Source organism: Rana temporaria, chromosome 9, assembly GCF_905171775.1.
Source record: "Rana temporaria chromosome 9, aRanTem1.1, whole genome shotgun sequence".
NCBI lineage: Eukaryota > Metazoa > Chordata > Amphibia > Anura > Ranidae > Rana > Rana temporaria.
This window is the reverse complement of record NC_053497.1, coordinates 163,887,360-163,910,714: the sequence shown is the minus strand read 5'-3', so window position 1 is coordinate 163,910,714 and position 23,355 is coordinate 163,887,360. Positions and strand designations below refer to the sequence as shown.

At 43.0% G+C, this 23,355-nt stretch overlaps 1 protein-coding gene across 1 annotated transcript; it reads left to right on the top strand.

Annotated features, from left to right (window-relative positions):
- LOC120914267 (major histocompatibility complex class I-related gene protein-like) lies at positions 1 to 22,793 on the top strand. Its single transcript, XM_040324894.1, has 5 exons — positions 1 to 206; positions 2,439 to 2,696; positions 9,311 to 9,586; positions 17,701 to 17,976; positions 22,557 to 22,793. The coding sequence occupies exons 1-5, from the start codon at positions 134 to 136 to the stop codon at positions 22,691 to 22,693; spliced, it is 1,020 nt and encodes a 339-aa protein (XP_040180828.1). The 5' UTR covers positions 1 to 133; the 3' UTR covers positions 22,694 to 22,793.
- The last annotated feature ends 562 nt before the right edge of the window (positions 22,794 to 23,355 follow it).

Here is a 23,355-nt window from a genome sequence, read left to right as displayed (position 1 = left end):
GGTGGGTGGCCGCCAGGACACACCTACATTGGCTTCCTAGGAGGGAAATATATATTAATACCCTCACGATCCAGCCACATGATAATCTGGTTCTATAGCACTCCGAGAAAGCAAAAGTGTCATCATTAGCTTGATGATGGAGCGATACATACTTTTTACATCACTGTCGGTGATCCTTTTCCCCTCTTCTCCTATTGTTTCTTCAGGTACGTAAAACGTCATACATTTCACAATTTGTATTCTTTTGGAGTAAAGTTAATTTAAAGGACCTTTAGGGCCCTTTTATACAGGCTTTCGTGCACTCTCCCCTATGGAGCTTGCACTCTCCCCTATGGACATGGCACTCTCCCCTATGGAGCTTGTACTCTCCCCTATGGACATGGCACTCTTCCCTATGGAGCTTGTACTCTCCCCTATGGACATGACACTCTCCCCTATGGACACGGCACTCTCCCCCTATGGAGCTTGCACTCTCCCCTATGGACATGACACTCTCCCCCTAATGGAGCTTGTACTCTACCCTATGGACATGGCACTCTCCCCGTATGGAGCTTGCACTCTTTCCTAATGGAGCTTGCACTCTCCCCTATGGACATGGCACTCTCCCCCTTTGGACATGGCACTCTCCCCCTTTGGACATGGCACTCTCCCCTATGGACATGGCACTCTCCCCTAATGGAGCTTGCACTCTTTCCTATGGACATGGCACTCTCCCGCTATGGAGCTTGCACTCTCCCCTATGGACATGGCACTCTCACCCTATGGACAGGGCACTCTCTCCTATGGAGCTTCCACTCTCCCCTATGGAGCTTCCACTCTCCCCTATGGAGCTTCCACTCTCCCCTATGGAGCTTGCACTCTCCCCTATGGAGCTTGCACTCTCCCGCTATGGAGCTTGCACTCTCCCGCTATGGAGCGGTGGATGTCAGCGGTGACATGTCTGCTGACATTTGCTGCTATCTGATCCAGTACGCAAAATCCAGACGGAGAGTGGTCCTATTTTCCATTCGTCTGGGGGATCGGATATGAAAACATCAGTTTTCACCCCAATTTCCCCATCTCTGCTTTGCACAGTGAGCAGAGACAGACCTCTGCTGGTTCAGTAGCTCAATTCACCCTGTACCCCCTCCCAGCAGTGACTTAGCATCTAACTCTAATCAGGTGCTTAAAAAAAAAAAAAACTCCCACCCCCACCATGGGAGTCTATGCCTCCGGCTCTCAGCAGCTCACTGAGAGACTGAGCCAGGTGCCAGTTTAGGCTTCTGGGTGGATTCCAACTTTAACCTGTAACCTGATTGGCTGAAGCGACATCGAGGGCGGGAGAAGACATCAAGGGATCGCGGAAGGAGAATGGCTGACCCGAGAAAGGTAAGTGCTGGGCAGGGGGGGGGTATCTGGTGGTATTTGAAGGGGCAATCTGGCAGCATTTTATGGGACAAACTGGTTTTTGAGGGGGCAAACTGGCGGCAATTGATGGGCACAGTGGCAACAATTAATGGGCACAGTGGCGACAATTGATGGGCACAGTGGTGACAATTGATGGGCACAGTGGTGACAATTGATGGCACAGTGGCTGCGTTTGATGGCATGGCACAGTGGCGACAATTGATGGGCACAGTGGCGACAATTGATGGACACAGTGGCAACAATTGATGGCATGGCACAGCGGTGACAATTGATTGGCACAGTGGCGACAATTGATGGCACAGTGGCTGCGTTTGATGGCATGGCACAGTGGCTGCGTTTGATGGCATGGCACAGTGGCGACAATTGATGGCATGGCACAGTGGCGACAATTGATGGCATGGCACAGTGGCGACAATTGATGGGCACAGTGGTTGCGTTTGATGGCATGGCACAGTGGCTGCGTTTGATGGACACAGTGGCGGTAATCGATGGCCACAGTGAGGCTGCAGTTGATGTTTGGTTTTTTTTCGTTTGTTTGTGCCCCCCAAAAATGTTGAGCACCAGCCGCCACTGACGCTACATCTCCTTTCACATAGTTGGGCAGTGTCGGTAAAAACAGGTGAATGATCCACTCATTTACCACCCTCATCTGCCCACCTTCAAGAGGGCAGGGTGCAGCTTTGTTGCATACACAATTTTAATGCTACCTGCAGAGATGTACAGTATAGACAGGACTGCCCGTCAAACTCTTCTATGTAAGTGGATAAGGCTGTGCCAAAACCGCAAGCCAAATGTTTAGCATGCAGGTGCGGCACGTTCCAGCAAATGCAAATTTGTCATTTGAATCGTTCTCAACTGTACTAAAAATGTGTTTTAGCAATGGAATTCACCTCCAGAATTTCATGTCCCACTGGAGAGGGAAATCAGCAATTCCTGGAATTGTACAGTACATACTATGGATATATAAGCTCTGACTTTTCTATATTTACTTTTTTTTTCTGTTAAATGTTTTCTTTCTTTCTCTTACACAGACAGCCACTCACATTTTTTCTTCACAACTGTCACCAATGACATTACCAACTACTACCCGACTTACTACTCGACCAGGTCCATTGATGACATCACACTGTACTGGTATGACAGTAACAATGAGGTGATAGAGCGCAGGGTGCCATGGTTTAGAAGAGCCAAGTCCACCTTATTGGATGCCAGTATTAGTGAGTTCCACGAGCAGCAGCGCATGCAAAATGTTCTCCAGATGCTGAAAAGGGGTCTGAATGACACTGAAGGTGAGTCAACTTTTTCGAACTATTGGGGGATAATGTTTCAACATGAACAGCATTAAGTAAATATTGTTATTAACTACTTGCCTACTGCCCGCCGTTATATGACGGCGGGACGATAAGGCTTTCATTCTGGGAAGATGTCATATGATGTATTTTCTTTCTTAGGCCACTAGGGGGCAAGCGCTCGCCGTGTCACTGAGGACCCGATTCACGTCCCCGGCGACCGCAATGTCTGCCGGGCACCTGCGATTGCCCAGTAACACAGCAGGACCGTGGATCTGTGTGTGTAAACACACAGATCCATCTGTCTTCGTTTTTTAGCTTTTTTTGGAAATTCAGAATTTGGAAAATTCAAAAATCCAGAATTCAAAAATTCTGAATTCGGAAATTCAACAATTCAAACATTTTTGAATTCAGAATTTTCAAATTTCCGATTTTCAAATGTTCACATTTTCGATTTTTGCATTTTCGATTTTCGAATTTCCGAATTTTCAAATTTTCAAATTTTCGAATTCGGAATTTTTAGAATTTCCGATTTTTAAATTTTCGAATTTCCGATTTTCGAATTTTTAAATTTTCAAATTTTCGAATTTCCGATTTTCAAATTCAGAATTTTCAAATTTTCAAATTCAGAATTTTCAAATTTTCAAATTCAGAATTTCCAAATTTCCAAAATCTCAAGTTTTCACATTTCCAAAATTCGGAAATTTTGGAGATTCGTAATTTTGGAAATGTGAAATTTCGGAAATTCAAAAATTCGGAAATTCGCGAATTAAAAAATTCTGAGATTTCGGAATTAACGAATTTGTCAAAATGAGTTAAAAAACGAATTTGGAAATAAACTAATTGTACATGTCTACCAAATGCAGTCACTTCATGTAAAGGGAAAAACATGGAAGAATAGCTAATGTGTTTCACACCTTTTTAGTCATGACTAAGCGCCACAAAAAGGCGTGAAACGTGTTAACTGTTCTCCCTGTTTTTGGATTTTACTTATTTTTTCATATAAAAAAAGATGCCTTCTATGGTGTGCGGTCTTCCATGTTTTCCTTTAGTGCCGGTTCACACTACAGCGACTTGGGATCCGACTTGTGTCGCCCCTAGTCGCACTGGATCCCTGGACAGGTAAGTATTTGTAGCTACTGACTTTTATAAAAATGTTCTACAAACTGAAGAACCTAAAACACCGCTCCATGTGTACAGTGGCATAACACCACCTACTGGATGGAGACCAGGTTGCACCTACCTACAACCAAGATACAGAAAAGTTAGGAGACAGAGGGTGCTGGAGAGGTGGAGATATTATATCTTCTATTGAAGGAAAGTTCTAATAGGATTTTTTTTAACCTTAGAGCCCATCTCAAATAAAAAATCACCCCATGCAGTAGGTCTGTACACTGTAATATCCACAGACATTTCCCCCCCACTGTAATATCAACAGACATCTCCCCCACTGTAATATACACAGACATATCCCCTACTGTAATATCCACAGACATCTCCTCCACTGTAATATCCACAGACATCCCCCACTGTAATATCCACAGACATTTCCCACCACTGTAATATCCACAGACATCTCCCCCACTGTAATATACACAGACATATCCCCTACTGTAATATCCACAGACATCTCCCCACTGTAATCCACAGACATATCCCCACTGTAATCCACAGACATATCCCCACTGTAATATCCACAGACATCTCCCCACTGTAATCCACAGACATCTCCTACACTGTAATATCCACAGACATCTCCCCCACTGTAATATCCACAGACATCTCCCCCACTGTAATCCACAGACGTTCTCCCCCACTGTAATATCCACAAACATCTCCCCCACTGTAATATCCACAATCACCCCCACTGTAATATCCACAATCACCGCCACTGTAATATCCACAATCACCCCCACTGTAATATCCACAGTCATCTCCCCCACTGTAATATCCAAATAGAGAACTGGAACCCCTAACTGGACTTTTAAGGCACGAATGATAAACAAAAAGTATGTAAGGAGAATTGTAACTTATATAGCATTTATTAGAGAATCAAACAATTAATTCAATAAAAAATTAGCATGATCGGAGGTAGACATGATATGTTGGTACATATAGATACAGAATTGCAGCTTAGCGTTGTATGGTGTGTTTCACAGAGCTGTCCCAACGTTTCCGAGAGAAGTATCTCTCCTTCTTCAGGGGTATACTGCGAAGTCACCCATTACTCTATAATATGTATAGAAAGTGGTAAGAATACACTGTATGATTTGTATATAAGCTAATTTTTTTAGTAATGTATCACACATCTAATACTTACAGCTATAGTGGGCTGTATGCTGTACAGGTCTCTCTGATCATGCAGATTAAAAACACAAACTGACTGCTGGTCAAGGTTGTATCGACGTGGCCAGAGGTGTAAGGGGGTAGCAGTGAGGTACCAGATTAATACAAAATCCTGTGTGAGGTTTAAAGTATTTATATGGTTGCTATAGAGTGCAGTGTTAATAAGATATCACTAAATGGCACTTGTAGCTGGTTGTGAAAAATAATGAGATGTTTGCTACTCCACCAAAGTATGGTTAAATAAACAATTTAATGAGATGTTTTTTTGTATATATAAAAGTCCATATATTAAATAATAAAACAATTCAATATTGAATTTGGGAATGATTACCTTGTAATACACTGTGTGGAGGAACAGTCATGTAGTCCAGACTGGAACTGGAGCCTGAATGACTGCCTCCACTCTCATGTGTTATATACCACCCTCACGCCAATCAGCGACGCACGCTGCATGTGTAGCAGCTGTGCTCGCACGGCTGATGAGGGTGGCAATAGGCTAACGGGGAGCTGGCTCCCTGGGCTGTGTGTGGCGCGCACAGGCCACAGCGCGCATGCGCGCGCAGCGGGATGACGCGCCACGTCAGAGCCCACCGGCGCAGAGGCTCCCCGTGCGCACTGGGCATGTGCAAAGGAGGAGCAAGATGGCGGCCGGACACAAGTGTATATGTCAGGTCACCATCTGATGCCGCCGAGTGGTGGGGAGCCACTGGGCAGCAACTCTGCGCCGGGCGGCACCTCTTAAGAGTGTTTGAGGAGGGCTAAGGTGATTGATGGAAATACTAGTTCAAATTTTATGAAAAGGGTGCACAATGCACGGAGCGCCATCCAGTGGCAATGAATGGGATCCTGTAACTTGAACACATACAACACAACCCAGACCAGAAAAAGGTTGTGCACTATTTAAACAACTTCTACAGAGTTGACAAAGAAACATAAGGACCAAACGTCAGTATCATGGAGATTCAACACAAGTACAACAAGCTAAAAAACATATACGCAGAGGAATGCAAGCTCTTCCAATAAATCGATACCTACCAGCCAACCAAATCGTTCTCTTATTGATTCCTCTGTTTTAGAGCAAATTTTAGCTCAAACACGCTCCCTTTCTCCAACAGGGGACACACACAAATAAAGTCTATAGCTGAGACATCATTACACCACGATGACAACATGACAGATATACAACTAAATGTCATGAATTTGTCATCGTACCAAATCTCCCCTATTGAAACTCACATTTTGAGTAAAGGGTTGAATTTTTGCCCCAATTACAATTTGGACAAATTCGAAATATATAAAGACCTTCAATTATTCATTCGAAAGCCTCTCGGAAACTGACTTTTTAAAAGAAAAATCCACTGCGTTTCGTGTTGCGACAGGTCTCTCACCCTGTTTGAACCCCTCCAAGAGGGGAGACGCAGTCTAGACCGCAGAATTGGGCAAGCGAGGGATCTTTATTGTGTTTCTCCTTGAAGTGTCCTTGAAGTGTACAGAGACACTATGATAATCGAATCCCTTTTTTATATTTGTTTAAATAGTGCACAACCTTTTTCTGGTCTGGGTTGTGTTGTATGTGTTCAAGTTGCAGGATCCCATTTATTGCCACTAGATGGCGCTCCGTGCATTGTGCACCCTTTTCATAAAATTTGAACTAGTATTTCCATCAATCACCTTAGCCCTCCTCAAACACTCTTAAGAGGTGCCGCCCGGCGCAGAGTTGCTGCCCAGTAGCTCCCCACCACTTGGCAGCATCAGATGGCGACCTGACATATACACTTGTGTGCACGGGGAGCCTCTGCGCCGGTGGGCTCTGACGTGGCGCGTCATCCCGCTGCGTGCGCATGCGCACTGCAGTGTGTGCGCGCCACACACAACCCAGGGAGCCAGCTCCCCGTTAGCCTATTGCCACCCTCATCAGCCGTGCGAGCACAGCTGCTACACATGCAGCGTGCGTCGCTAATTGGCGTGAGGGTGGTATATAACACATGAGAGTGGAGGCAGTCATTCAGGCTCCAGTTCCAGCCTGGACTACATGACTGTTCCTCCACACAGTGTATTACAAGATAATCATTCCCAAATTCAATATTGAATTGTTTTATTATTTAATATATGGACTTTTATATATACAAAAAAAACTCTCATTAAATTGTTTATTTAACCATACTTTGGTGGAGTAGCAAACATCTCCTTATTATTTTTCACAACCAGCTACAAGTGCCATTTAGTGATATCTTATTAACACTGCACACTATAGCAACCATATAAATACTTTTTTTTTTGTTTGTTTACAAACGGTTTATTGAAAAATAAGTCTCAATACAGATTTAACATACATTGGCAAGAAGTACATAAAAAATGTAAAAATATATACACATACATATACACACATATACGCATCAGCAGTAAGTAACTATGAAACATAAGCATAGCAGTTATTCGGGAGGTAGAAAAGTTGGACATGGTATGTATAAAAGGTCACCCGGAAGCAGTATACAGTGAATTCTTACTTCACTGTATACCATATAAACCTCACACAGGATTTTGTATTAATCTGGTACCTCAGCTACAAGCGCCATCTAGCGATATTTTATCAACATTGCACCCTATAGTAAATATTTAAACATCTGAATCAAGCTAACAATATGTCAACTTATTCCACACACATTTTATCTATTATGATCTAATTTTTGTTAATTATTAATTAAATAACTTACATGGATATATATATATATATATATATATATATATATATATATATATATATATATATATATATATATATATATTCTAATGTTGCAGTGCCATCTCTGATAACTAACAACACTTCGGTAAGACACTTTATATAAATCTCCAGTACCAACTAGATAAAATTTCAATGCAAACACACATAATTAGTATATACTATATTTCAGGGCCCGGGGAATTCACTGGCTCCAGCAGCACTTCTCTTTTGAGGGCAGCCTGTTTATTTATCAGGTGTTTTTCAACACTACTACCCCCTTACACCTCTGGCCACGTTGATACAACCTGGACCAGCAGTCAGTTCGTGTTTTTAATCTGCATGATCAGAGAGACCTGTACAGCATACAGCCCACTATAGCTGTAAGTATTAGATGTGTTATACATTACTAAAAAAAATAGCTTATATACAAATCATACAGTGTATTCTTACCACTTTCTATATATAATATAGAGTAATGGGTGACTTTGCAGTATACCTCTGAAGAAGGAGAGATACTTCTCTCGGAAACGTTGGGACAGCTCTGTGAACCACACCATACAATGCTAAGCTGCAATTCTGTATCTATATGTACCAACATATCATGTCTACCTCCGATCATGCTAATTTTTTATTGAATTGAGCCCTGGTTCACACTGGGTACGATTTGGAACGATTTGAGATGCGATTTGACATGTCAAATCGCATCTCAAATCGGCGGCAATTGTCGGCAATGGCACTGTCCTAATCAGTGCGACGCCGCATCTGCGTTTTCAAAAAGTAGTTCCTGTACTACTTTTTGCGATTTCGGGCCGCGATTTACATTAAATTGCGGCCGAAATCGCGGCAAAATCGCAGCCGCGAAATCGCGGTAAAATCGCGCATTTTACCGCGATTTTGAATTCGCAGCAGTGTGAACCTAGGCAAATTGTTTGATTCTCTAATAAATGCTATATAAGTTACAATTCTCCTTACATACTTTTTGTTTATCATTCGTGCCTTAAAAGTCCAGTTAGGGGTTCCAGTTCTCTATTTTGACTTTCATTTGGATGTGGCACCATATAGGACAGACACCGATAACCCTCCCTTTCCACTGTAATATCCACAGACATCTTTATTGGGATGGTCTCCAAGAGCTAAATCCTTTAAAGGGATGTAGCCACGACAGCCTTTCTCTACAGACCACTGAGAGTGTACCAGGTGATTACAATGAATCAGACCATCTCATTCAAAATCAGTCAGCAAAGGACATGACAACATTTTAAATAAATTAAACAAAAAAGAAAAAGAAAAAGATGCATGAAACAAACTATTTCTTAAGAATAAAGCAGCATTAAGAAGAACCTTATGTTTGCCATCTTTATCTTTATCCATTCTTATCCTTGCCTTTTTGAGCAGGTAAAATTGCAAGATTTCATTACACTGGCAAATTAATGCCAGCAATACATAAATTAGAAAATGTATTATAAATTAATTAGAAATAAATAATAATAAAAAAAACAAAAGTAAAAAAACAAAAATAATAATAATTATTTTTTGTATTTTTTAGGGTTCCATATCTTGCAGTTGTTGGATGGCTGTGTCCTCTATGATAACGGTACATTTGACACATTATACAGATACCACTATGATGGTAAACCATTCTTGAGTTTTAACGTGAAGGAAGCAAGCTGGATTGCAGAAGATCCTAAAGCCCAGTACTTAACTAATATGTTAAATGTGAATGAGACCAAGACACAGGAAATAAGGAACACTCTGGTCAAAATATGTGTTCCACATATACACGAGCTGCTGTCACTGGGGACCTGCACATTTAACAGGAGAGGTATTGTCTATCATCATTACATAGAATATTAGTAGCCACCTTTTATATATATATACACACACACCTAAACAAATCTGTGCAATAATAAAAGTAATGTGCTATGTGCAACCACCATATAATACTCTAATATCATAAATCACATACAATGTGCAATACATATAAAAGTCCATATTCTAATGACATTTTGCAACTCAAAAAAAATAAAAAAATAAAAATAATAATAATAATAATAATAATAATAAAATATATATATATATACACATACACACAAACACACACACAGGGCCAGATCCACAGCCAGCCGCAGTAACTTATCTGTTCCCATTTAAGTTACACTGCCGGAAAATTTCTACCTAAGTGCCCGATCCACAAAGCACTTACCTAGAAATTTTCGGGTGTGTAAATTAAATTCCGCCGGCGCAAGGCATTCCTATTCAAATGGGGGCTTGTCCCATTTAAATTAGGCGCGCTGGACGTACTGCGCATGCTCGTGACGTCATTTTCCCGACGTGCATAGCGCGAAATTACGTTACGCCGAGATTCGTGAATCGCGCGGGTCAAAAAAGTTGCGTTGGGAAAAAAAAAAGATACGGCGGGAAAAATTTTTTTTTAAAAAAAAAAATAACAGCGTCGCGGGTAAGAAGGGTCTACTTTTACAAGGTGTAAACAGTTTACACTTTGTAAAAGCAGCCCTAATTTTACACATGCAACTTAATACTTACGGAGAAAAAACGAAGCGTAAAAGCTTCGTGGATCTCCGTAAGTGCTAATTTGCATACCCGAAGCGGCATTTCGACTCGAAATGCCCCCAGCGGCGGATGCGGTGCTGCATCCTAAGATCTGGCAGTGTAAGTCCCTTACACATGTCGGATCTTCTGCCTATCTTTTGGAAACTGATTCTGTGGATCAGTTCCAAAGATAGAAACAGGGATACGACGGCGTATCAGTAGATACGCCGGCGTATCCCTTTTGACGATCTGGCCCACAGTTTCTTGCAGAGTACACTCCTCACATTTTTGTAAACATTTTATTCTATCTTATCATGTGACAACACTGAAGAAATTACACTTTGCTACAATGTAGAGTAGTGAGTGTACAGCTTGTATAACAGTGTACGTTTTCTGTCCCTTCAAAATAACTCAACACACAGCAATTAATATCTAAACCGCTGTCAACAAAAGTGAATACACCCCTAAGTGAAAATGTCCGAATTGAGCCCAATTAGCCCTTTTCCCTCCCCGGTGTCATGTGACTCGTTAGTGTTACAAGGTCTCAGGTGTGAATGGGGAGCAGGTGTGTTAAATTGGGTGTTATCGCTCTCACTCTCTCATACTGGTCATTGGAAGTTCAACATGGCACCTCATGGCAAAGAACTCTGAGGATCTGAAAAAAAATGTTTTTGCTCTACATAAAGATGGCCTAGACTATAAGATTGCTAAGACCCTGAAACTGAGCTGTAGTACGGTGGCCAAGACCATACAGTGGTATAACAGGACAGGTTCCACTCAGAACAGGCCTTGCCATGGTCGACCAAAGAAGTTGAGTGCACGTGTTCAGCATCATTGGACTTGATTGACAGCAGCGGGAGCCAATGGCTGCGCTGCTATCAATCTAGCCAATCAAATCTGGGACTCCGTGGAGAGAAGGACGACGGGGACGTGCCCACAGACTGGACACTGCAAGGTGTTTTTTCCCCTTAATGCATAGGATACATTAAGTTGAAAAAACAATAAGGATTACAACCCCTTTAAGATGCTGGGATTAAAACGAGTATCACATTCAGCCACTAGAGATGGGCTCAGGGTGTTCGGTATCCTAGTCCCTACCTGTCCAATCCCCCCAGGAAGCTGAAACTGCACACCGCCAATCACAGGCAGTGAGACATTTCCTGGTCTGTGCAGCTGTGAACCGGGAAATGTCTCATTGCCTGTGATTAGTGGTGTGCAGTTTCGGGTTTCCTGGTGGGATTGGGCATGTGGGATGGGACTAGGATCCCAAACACGCCTGAACCCATCTCTACCAGCCACCCATGGTAACAGCCGTCAAGTGTTTCATCTGATATCCTCCTTCATCGTTTAGCCAAGTAGCCTAAAAATGCATAAGAATGCTTTCACACCTAAGCCTCTGTTGCGTCGGCGCTAAAGCACTGCTATTTTTAGCGCCACTTTACCGTAATTTTTTGCAGAGGTTTTTGGCAGCTAGTGGGGTGCTTTAAAGCGGTAGTTCACCCTCAGTGACACGATTTTACCATCGAGACAGGCATTGTAGCGCGAGCTACAGTATGCCTGTCCCGATTTTTTTACCCCCGTACTCACTGTGTACTCGTACATTATAGATTTCGGCTCCCGCGGGGAATGGGCGTGCCTATGGAGAGGGAGGATGATTGACGGCCGGCCCTGGCACGTCACTCTCCCCGAAGACAGCCGGAGTAGGTCTCGGCTCTTCACGGCGCCTGCGCACAGGCTATGCGCAGGCGCCGTGAAGAGCCAAGCCTATTTCGGCTATTTCCGGAGAAGCGTGACGCGCCAGAGCCGGCCGTCAATCATCCTCCGTCTCCATAGGCACGCCCATTCCCCGAGGGGAGTCGGTATCTTCGATGTACAAGTACACGGTGAGCACGGGGATAAAAAAATCGGGACAGGCATACTGTAGCTACATTGCGCTACAATGCCTGATTTTATGGTAGAAGAATTTTTTTTTTTTTTGGGGTTTATAGGGTGAACCCCCGCTTTAAACCCCTGCTGGTGGCCGAAAAAGGGTTAAAACCTCCCGCAAAGTGCCACTGCAGTGGCGCTTTGTCAGCGGTTCGGCGGCACTGCCCATTCATTTCAATGGGCAGGGGCACTTTAGGAGCGCAAGCAACAGGGATGACGGCAGCCTGGAGAGGATTGTCAGGAAAAGGCCATTCAAAAGTGTTGGGGACTTTACCAAAGAGTGGACTGAGGCTGGAGTAAGTGCATCAAGAGCCACCAAACACAGATGAATCCTGGACATGGGCTTCAGATGTTGTATTCCTCTTGTCAAGCCACTCCTGAACAACTAACAACGTCAGAAGCATCTTACCTGGGCTAAAGAAAAACAGACCTGGTCTGTTGCTCAGTGGTCCAAAGTCCTCGTTTCTGATGAGAGCAAATTTTGCATCTGATTTGGAAACTAGACATGTGCACTGGCAAAAAAATCGTTTTTTTCGTTTATGTTATTTTCGTTTTTTTTTTCTTCGTAAATTTGGGAAATTAAAAAAAAAAAAATTTGTTTTTGTTTCATTCGTTTTTTTATTTTTTCGTAAATTCGGGAAAATCGAAAACATTTTTTTTCCGTTTAATTCGTTTTTTTGTTTTCGAAAATTCAAAAGTGAAAAAATCGTAAATTCGAAAAAAAAAAAAATTGAATACTCGAAATTTCGAAAATGAAAAATTCGAAAATGAAAAATTCGAAAATTCGAAATTTCGAAAATGAAAAATTCAAAATTCAAAAATGAAAAATTTGAAAAATTGAAAATTTCGAAAAATTGAAAATTTCGAAAAATTGAAAATTTCGAAATTCGAAAATTCAAAATTCGAAAATTCAAAATTCGAAAATTCAAAATTCGAAATTGAAAAATTGAAAAATTCGAAATTTGAAAATTCGAAAATGAAAAATTCGAAATTTCGAAATTTTGAAAATCGAAAATGAGAAATTCGAAAAAAAAAATCGCAAATTCGAATATTCGAAATTAGAAAATGAAAAATTCAAAAAATGAAAAAATCGAAAATTGAAAAATTCGAAAATTCGAAAATGAAAATTCGAAAAATAAAAAATTCGAAGATTTGAATATTTGAAATTTGAAAATTCGAAATCAGAAAATGAGAAAATTCGAATATTCGAAAGTTCAAAAAATTTGAAAATAAAAAAAAAAAAAACATTTTCGTATTTCCGAAAATCCTAATTTCCGAGATTCGGAAATACGAAAATTCGGAAATACAAATATTCGGAAATTAAAAATTCGGAAATTAAAAATTCGGAAATTCGGAGATTGAAATATTGAAAAATTCGAAATTGAAAAATTCGAAAAATAAAAAATTCGAATTTTCGAAAATTGAAAAATTCGAAATTTGAAAATTCGAAAATGAAAAATTCGAAATTTTGAAAATCGAAAATTCGAAATTTTGAAAATCGATAATTCGAAATTCGAAAAATAAAAAATTCGCAAATTCGAATATTCGAAATTAGAAAATGAAAAATTCAAAAAATGAAAAAATCGAAAATTGAAAAATTCGAAAATTAGAAAATGAAAATTCGAAAAATAAAAAATTCAAAGATTTGGATATTTGAAATTTGAAAATTCGAAATTAGAAAATGAGAAAACTCGAATATTCGAAAGTTCAAAAAATTTGAAAATTTGAAAATAAAAAAAAACAAAACATTTTCGTATTTCCGAAAATCCTAATTTCCGAGATTCGGAAATTAAAAATTCGGAAATTAAAAATTCGGAAATTAAAAATTCGGAAATTAAAAATTCGGAAATTCGGAGATTGAAATATTCGGAAATACAAAAATTTCGGAAATGCGAAAATTGGAATTTTCGGAAATACGAAAATTCGGATATTCGGAAATTCGAAATTTTCAGAAGTCCGAAAATTCGGAAAAAAAATCGTTAATACGAAAATTCGGAATTAACAAATTTCCAAATTTTCGTTTAAAAACGAATTAGAAAATAAACAAATTGCACAGAGTATAGAGGAAGAATGGAGAGGCACACACTGTGAGAATCTTGTCCAGTGTGAAGTTTCCACAGTCTGTGTTGATTTGGGGAGCCATGTCATGTGCTGGTGTTGGTCCACTGTACTTCATTAAGTCCGGGGGCACCACAGCCGTCTACCAGGAGATTTTGGAGCACTTCATGATTCCTTCCGCAGACGAGCTCTATGGGGATGATGACTTAATTTTTCAGCGGGACTTGGCACCCGTCCACACTGCCAAAAGCACCAAAACCTGGTTCAATGACCGTGCTTGATTGGCCAGCAAATTTGCCTGACCTGAACCCCATAGAGAATCTATGGGGCATTGCCGAGAGAACGATGAGAGACATGAGACTGAACAATGCAGAAGAGCTGAAGCCCGCTATTAAAGCATCCTGGTCTTCCATAACACCTCAGCAGTGCCACAGGCATCAGTTCCATCCCATCTAGCAGGGATTCCCTGAGAGTAAAACGTTTTTTTTTGAGGGTTTCTCTATGGTCGAAAAAATTTGAGAAAGTCTGCTTTAACCTCCCGCCCACGCTATACCCGGATGATGGCTACAGCATGGGCCTTAATTTCCATGAGCTGCCTGCATGACCCCTATGGGGCATGCTCTGTAATCACTGAGTCAATGAGACTTGGCTGATCACAGATTTCCTACCACGGCCCCTTACCATGTGATCAGCTGTCAGCCAATGACAGCTGATCACGTGATGTAAATAGAAAATCGAAATGTTTTTTTCCCCCCTCACACTGACAACGTGAGGGAAAAAAACTAGATCGCCGGCTTCTGACAGAGGGACATCATTTCCGAACATGGAGAGTGACACCTACAGGTGCATATCAATCCCGCATACCAGTACTACCTATCAATGCCCATCAGTGCTGCCAAAAAGAGCCCATCACTGCCACCTATAAGTGTCACCTACCAGTGTCCATCAGTGCCGCTTCATTAGTGCCCATCAGTGCAGCCTATCAGTGCCCATCTGTGCTGCCTTATCAGCGCACATCAGTGAAGGAGGAAAATTTGACAAACTATGAAACTTTTTTTTAGGAAAAAATAAAAAACCCAGCAGTGATTAAATACTACCAAATAAAAGCCTCTATTTGTGTTAAAAAAAATGATACAAATGTATTTGGGTACAGTGTAGCATGATCGTGCAATTGTCATTCAAAGAGCTGAAAGCTGAAAAATGGTCTGGACAGGAAGGGGTTTAAGTGCTCAGTAAGCAAGTGGTTAAGGGCTATATTTTTAGGTTTAAAATCAGTTAAAGGGACACTAAAGGTTCCCGTTTTTTTTTCCCCCTTCATGTTAAGGTCTCTCCCAAGGCGGATCACTTGCGGGCGCGCTCCCATGATACAGCCGGCGGCTATAGCCGCCGATTGTATCACTCGACCCCGCCCCCGGCGCACCGCGTCATTGATTTGATTGACAGCAGCCGGAGCCAATGGCTGCGCTGCTATCAATCAACCAATGAATGAGCCGAGAAGCCATCGCATTCACGGCGTGGGACTTTCGAGGGGTCAGTTAAGTAAACCTTGGATGTTTTTTCACCTTAATGCATAGAAGGTGACCCCCTGACATGCCACATTTTCAATTTTTTGGGGGGGGGGGGCGGAAACCCTCTTTTAAGAGGGTTGCAGCTCCAACTTCCAGCCTGGGCACTGCGGCACCGGAAGGAAGTTCACCTCTTCCCCCCTCCCTCTCGGCAATCATCTGGAACACGTAACAGGTCCCAGATGATTGCCCGGCCATGCGCAGTGCGTGCCCGGCTGTGAAGGGGGAGAAGAGCGGGGCTTCGTTCCCCCGCATTGCTGGACCCTGGGACAGGTGGGTGTTTGATTATTTTAAGTCACTGTGTGAATCGAGCGAGGAGGACACCGCTCGCTCACACAGCGGAGATGCATCGCTGGATCCAGGGACAAGGTAAGCCGCGCCGCTGCAGGCTCTGCACAGCTACCCCGAGCGTGACTCTGGGTTACCGACAGCAGCATGGAAAAAACACCCGAGTCACGCTCGGGAACACCGCTAGGCAGGTTAACTGCTTGCTGACCAGCGCATGACTATTTACATTAACTGCATGGCACGGACAGGCAGAAGGACATATATATATATATATATATATATATATATATGTCCCCTTTAAGAAGCCGGCATTGTGGACACGCCTTCACGCCCTCCGGGAGCTCAGCAAGTCCCGCAGACTCGATGTCCGCGGGCATACCCGTGAGGAATAAGGGTAAATGCTAATGTAAACAAACATTTCCCCAGTCTTCCCAGTGACAGGACAGTGAACACAGTTTCCTGTAATGGGAAGCTGTGATCACTGTCATGTCACACACAGCCCACCCCAACCCAAATCTAATCGGCTTTCAAATAGTTAACCAGGGGATGCACATGATGTGCGTTCTCTGGTTAACACTGGCACGCGTCTCAGCCAATCAGGTTCACCGGGTCTGGTTACCGGTATCCTGATTGGCTGATGTGACATTGAGGGCGGGACTCGGGAGAAGACATTGAGGGAGTGTGGAGGGAGGATGGCTGACCCAAGAAAGGTAAGTGGCGGGCGACGGGGGGGAGCAATCTGGCGGTTTTTGAGGGGGAAAACTGGCGGCAATTGATGGGCACAGTGGCGACAATTGATGGGTACAGTGGCGACAATTGATGGCACGGCACAGTGGCGACAATTGATGGCACGGCACAGTGGCTGTGTTTGATGGCATGGCACAGTGGCGACAATTGATGGCACAGTGGCGACAATTGATGGCACAGTGGCGACAATTGCTGGCACAGTAGCGACAATTGATGGGAACAGTGGCTGCGTTTGATGGCACAATGGCGACAAATGATGGGCACAGTGGTGACAATTGATGGGCACAGTGGCTGCGTTTGATGGGCACAGTGGCTGCGTTTGATGGGCACAGTGGCAGCAATTGATAGGCACAGTGGCTGCGTTTGATGGCACAGTGGTGACAATTGATGGGCACAGCGGTGGCAATTGATGGGCACAGTAGCTGCGTTTGATGGGCACAGTGAGGCTGCAATTGATGTTTTTTTTTCTTTTGTTTGCGCCCACCCCCCCCAAAAAATAAATTGAGCACCAGCCGCAACTGCGGCAGGCAGTTGAATGATAATGGAATTTGGAAGTTTGCACTATGAGGCTGGCAGGGCCAACATTTATTTGATTTGATTAAAATTTGATAAAAGAAGATGTGTGTAATTTTAAAAATCAAAACAATGCTTACAGCTCAATTTGAGAATCAGTTTGTTTACCATTTTCTAGGTTGAATTGATCATCTTACGACTTTATCAAATCTTTGGCGGGTTGATTAAAAATGCATTCTGTCTATGGTCATACTTAACCCTACATTATTCCATGTATCTCTTCTTGCAGAACCACCCGTTGTAATAGTGACACAGATGCTGATCACAAATTCCACTTACCGATTGAACTGCCAGGCATATGGGCACTATCCCAAGACCATCTCCATGACGTGGTACAAGAATGATGAGCCAATATCAGAGAGTTTGATGGAGAGAGTGACCTTACCTCTTCCTGACATCACCTACCTCACCTGGCTATTGTTAAACATCACTCTCAAGCAGGATGATGTCTATACCTGTAGCGTCACGCATAGCAGCCTGACATCACCACTCATGGCAGAATGGAGTAAGTTTTATAACAAACTAGAAATAATAATAGAGAATTGTAAACTAAAGTACATATTAATTTTTACAACAGTTTTTAGCTGTAACATATTTGCTATAAATGTTTTACCTACCATTTACCCTTTATGTGATACCTTCAGCTAACAACAATCTTTTATTTCTCCCATCAGCTCATCCCTCATAGATATTAGCTTTTGTTACACTTGCCCCTCCCTATTTGATTGAAGGCTCTTAGGAATAGGGCCTTCCTTCCTAACTCTCTTGAATTTAATTACAGTTGAACCTCGGATTACGAGCATAATCCGTTCCAAGTACTCGCATATCAAAGCGAGTTTTCCCATTGAAGTCAATGGAAACGAAAATAATTTGTTCCGCATTGACTTTAATGGGATGCAATACCAAATGCTACCAAAGGTGGGGGGGTGCCAGAGAGTGCCGAAACGGCCGAAAAGGCCGGAGAACACTTCTGCTCATTTCCTGCGTCCCCGTACCGCAGGCCAAATGAGGCACTGCAGGCCAATGTTTGGCTTTTCTCGGCTTTTGCGCCCCCGTACCTCAGGCCAAATGAGGTACTACAGGCCTATTTTCGGCTCTGCTCGGCTTCTGCGCCCCTGTACCTCAGGCCAAATGAGGTACTGCAGGTCTATTTAGCTTGAATTCTGCTCGTCTTGCGAGTCAACACTGACACGAGTCAGAATAAAAAAAAAGTTGCTTGCAAATCAAAATGCTCTCAAAACAAATTACTCTTAAACCAAGGTTCCACTGTATAGCTGTATAGTCTCCCTTTATATTGTAAAGTAGTGGGCAAACTGTTGGCACTATATAAATCCTGAATAATAATAGTAATAATAATTATTATTTTCCTAACCCCATCCCGCCCAGCCTATAGCAAAAAGACAGCCTATGATGTAGGCTCTTTACCATGTAATCGGCTGTGTCCAATCACAGCTGATCACAGTGTAAACAGGAAGTGCCGGTTATCAGCATTTCTCTACTCACGCTGACAGTCACGGCTTTCCTGACAGGGGACGATCTGCGCTGATAGTTAGTGCAATGATTATCAGTCTAGCCCCATCAGCGATGCCTGCCAGTGCCCATCAGTGCCACCTATCAGTGCCGATAAAGGCTGTCCATCAGTGCTGCCTATCAGTGCCCATCAGTGCCACCTATCAGTGCCCCCTTGTCAGTGCCCATTAGGGCAGCCTCATCAGTGTCCATCAGTCAAGGAGGAAATATACTTATTTACAACATTTTTTAACAGAAACAAAGAAAAGCAAAAAATAAAAGAACTTAAATACCACCAATTGAAAACTCTTAGGCCTCGTACACACGACTGAACATGTCTGCTGAAACTGGTCCACGGACCAGTTTCCGCGGACTTGTCCGACCGTGTGTACGGCCTAGCGGACCGGATTCCTGGGCTAGCGGACAGGTTTCCAGCAGGCAAATGTTTCTTAGCATGCCAAGAAACATGTCCGCTGGAACCATGTCCGTCGGACATGTCCGATGGTTAGTACGACTCATCGGACATGTCCGCTGGCCCGAAAGTGATTTGACGCATGCGTGGAAGCATTGAACTTCCTGAGTCGCGCACGTCGCCGCGTCATCATCGCCGCCACGTCGCCCCGACGTCACCGCGTTTTCTGTCCGCGGGGATTTTGGTCTGATGGTGTGTACACACATCAGACCAAAATCTGCCAGCAGACATGTCCGATGAAAACGGTCCGCGGACCGTTTTCATCGGACGTGTCTGATCGTGTGTACAAGGCCTTAGGCCCCTTTCACATGGGGCGGATCAGTAATGATCCGCCCTGTGAACCTCCGCTTGCTCAGCACACTGTGCAAGGACCGCCCTATCTTTTCTCTGTTCTCTCCTATGAGGAGGATGGGATGAACACGGACCGTCTGTTTGCGTTCACCCGATCCGCCAGACGGATGGAAAAGTAGGTTTTTCCTTCGTCATACTTTGGCAGATCGGATGTCAGCGGGCATGTCACCGCTGACATCCATGGCTCCATAGAGGAGCACGGAGCGCCTGTTCAGGTCCGCCTAAAAAACTGGCAGGTGGACCTGAACGGTCCACCCGTGTGAAAGAGCCCTTACTGTCTCAAAAAAATTATAAACATTTTGTTTGGGTACAGTGTTGCCTGGCAACTCAATTGTCATTCAAAGTGTGACAGCGCTGAAAGCTGATAATTGGCCTGGGCAGGAAGGGGGTGAAATTGCCTGGTATTAAAGTGGTTAAAAAGACTCTCACCATTTAAAAATGTGCCCCATGAAAAGAAGACAGTTAAAGCTGAAGTTTAGATATAATAATTTTTACATACTGTAGATACAGTGCCTTGAAAAAGTATTCACACCCCTTCAAATTTTCCACATTTTGTCATGTTACAACCAAAAAGCTAAATGTATTTTATTGGGATTTTATGTGATAGACCAACACAAAGTGGCACATAATTGTGAAGTGGAAGGAAAATTATGCATGATTTTCAAAGTTATTTACAAATAAATATGCAAAAAGTGTGGCGTGCATTTGTATTCAGCACCACTGAGTCAATACTTCTAGAACCACCTTGCACTGTATCTATGTAAAAATTGTTATACCTTATCTTCAGCTTGAACTGTCTTCTTTTTATGGGGCACATTTTTTAATTAATATTTTTTTCAAGGAACTGTACATTAGTCCAAATTGTAAACATGGATGTGCCATACCTCTGGGAACCCGAAGAATTTGGAAATCACTCTAGTAGGCACTTAGCATTGAGAAAATGCAAAGTGTTCCCTGAATGGCGCCTGTGCAGCATGAGCAAACTTTTGTGTTCATAGGGCATCAGGGCAATCTTTCAGCACTGGACCCAGAAGCTAGTGGAAGTGGAAGCTGGTGTTGCCTTAAAGTAATTTCCAGATTCCACAGAATCCCACCGGTATGGCATACATACGCTGGTCCAAACTATACCAATGTAATTATTGCCATGCCCAGAATTCATCTTTTATACTCGCCTTTCTCACTATCCATGCCAACAGTCTATGTCTGAATCGAAGAGAAACCAAGACTTGATTAATCTTGACACTTCCAGGAGCAGGGGTGTCGGAGGGGGTGGCTAGGGGGGGCTGAAGTCCCGAATGTGACCCCAAAAAGCCCAGAGTTTCATAATGGCAGGGCTCCATTGTTAGCCCCGAGTGAGCTGCGAGCGCCGGGACCAATCTGATCCGAAGCGCCGCTGAATGTGACCGAGTCCTACCGACTTACCGAGTGCCATAGCAGGTCCTGCCTTCTGGAGTCTGCGCAACGCCTATGATGGACATCCCACTAGTCCAATGCCGCGACTGTGGGACATTTGACGACCATCATATGTGTTGCAGGCTCCAGAAGGTGGGTCTTACAATGCGGCCGCCACGCGACATCCCCGCTCGGGTGGGTGGCTCTCCTCAGGTTCTCCTTCAGGGCAGCTCCTCAGCTCTCATACCCTCTGGGCTCCTCGGCTCTCCTCTCCACCTCCTCTGACGGAATGACTGACTGCCTGGCCTGCCTGTGCCTGCTGTGACAACGCTGAGCTGAGGTAGGACAGTCAGACAGTGTAATGTGTATGTAAATGTCAGTGTATGTAGGTCAGTGTATATAGGTCACTACTGTCAGTGTAGGTAGGTCAGTGTAGGGTAGGTCAGGTAGGTCAGTGTATGTAGGTCACTACCGTTAATTATGTAGGTCAGTGTATGTAGGTCACTAATGTCAGTGTATGTAGGCCAGAGTAGGTAGGTCAGGTAGGTTAGTGTATGTAGGTCAGTGTATGTAGGTCACTACCGTCAATGCATGTAGGTCAGGTAGGTCAGTGTATGTAGGTTAGGTAGGTCAGTGCATGTAGGTCACTACCATCGGTGTATGTAGGTAGGTCAGTGTATGTAGGTCACTACCATCAGTGTATGTAGGTCAGTGTATTTAGGTCACTACCGTCAGTGTATGTAGGCCAGAGTAGGTAGGTCAGGTAGGTTAGTGTACGTAGGTCAGTGTATGTAGGTCACTACCATCAATGTATGTAGGTCAGGTAGGTCAGTGTATGTAGGTTAGGTAGGTCAGTGCATGTAGGTCACTACCATCAGTGTATGTAGGTAGGTCAGTGCATGTAGGTCACTACCATCAGTGTATGTAGGTCACGGGCCAGCCAAAAAAAGCCTGCGTTCCATACACCACCCCCCCCCCCCCCCCGGTTTCCGGCTTTGGACTTCGGGCTGAAGCCCCTGGTATTTTTGCCACCTAGAAACGCCCCTGTCCAGGAGTGTCAAATTCTTTGACCCCTCTCTGCTCTGATGTTCCTTCTGCCAATTTCTATATCACTACAAGACATAGTAGTGGTACAGAGGTCCAGGGGTCCAGGAATGCCAGGGATCTTTGGAAAAAGTATATACCTTACTTACATTAGCAAACTTATTTGTTTGCCAAAAGACCAGTTAGCCGACCTAGTCTGCTTTAAATAAACATGGCAGTGATAACAAATATTCCTGGCCAATTAATCTAAGAAGAAGAAATACATATTGACCATTTCAGTTGACAGATCATAATCATGTTGTGTTTCCTTTATGCAGGGCTGTCTGGAGAGTCATCTGAAGTTAGCAGAGGCATGTCCAATGGAAGGGTTATTGCCTTATGTGTGGGTATATCCCTGCTGGTGGTTCTCACAGTATTTGGTGCTGTATCCATTGCAAAGAGCAGAAGACAGTGATGGATCACTGATCGATCCCTGATGTGTCTGTTTATTAGAATTGGGCCGAATCCCTTTGAAGTCTATGGGAGTCGAAACAGTAAAAATTGAAAGTGACCATTTTGAAGGCTTATATGCAAGTTATTTGCCATAAAAGGGGTATGGTGGTCCAGGTAGTGCCCTGGGGACATGTACCAATGCAAACATTTTTTTTAAAAGGTTTGTTTTTTCAGGAGCAGCGATTTTAAAGTGGTTGTAAAGTCTCAAGGTTTTTCACCTTCATGCATTCTATGCAAAAAAAAAAACATAAAACAAGTGTAATATTTGGCAATGTTTTTGATACGCTAAACACATCAATATCTGGTTGGTTGGATGGATGAAGTAGAAATTCTAAATTAAATCTCAAGGTGCTCAGATAATTTGGTTCTAATATTGTCCTTCAGGTGCTTTTTCCTTGAAAATAGTTGCTCACAAAAAAAACTGATGACATGAATAAGGCATAAGAAGAACCCTGCGCTATGTTGTACAAGTAATAATAATACTAAAATATAAAAATATTTATAAGCTGCTCCCCTCAAAGTGCAATAACTTAACTTGTGAGATGTGGATTGTATAAAAATATGAGGGCGCTAAAATAGATGTTGCACGCTATGGTTTAGATAGCATAAACAACTAGAAAAGCT

Coding starts and splice junctions, on each gene's coding strand:
- LOC120914267 (XM_040324894.1), top strand. CDS start 134: ATGATGGAGCGATACATACTTTTTACATCACTGTCGGTGATCCTTTTC. Junction 207..2,438: donor TTCTCCTATTGTTTCTTCAG/GTACGTAAAACG, acceptor TCTCTTACACAG/ACAGCCACTCACATTTTTTC. Junction 9,587..17,700: donor CTGCACATTTAACAGGAGAG/GTATTGTCTATC, acceptor CTCTTCTTGCAG/AACCACCCGTTGTAATAGTG.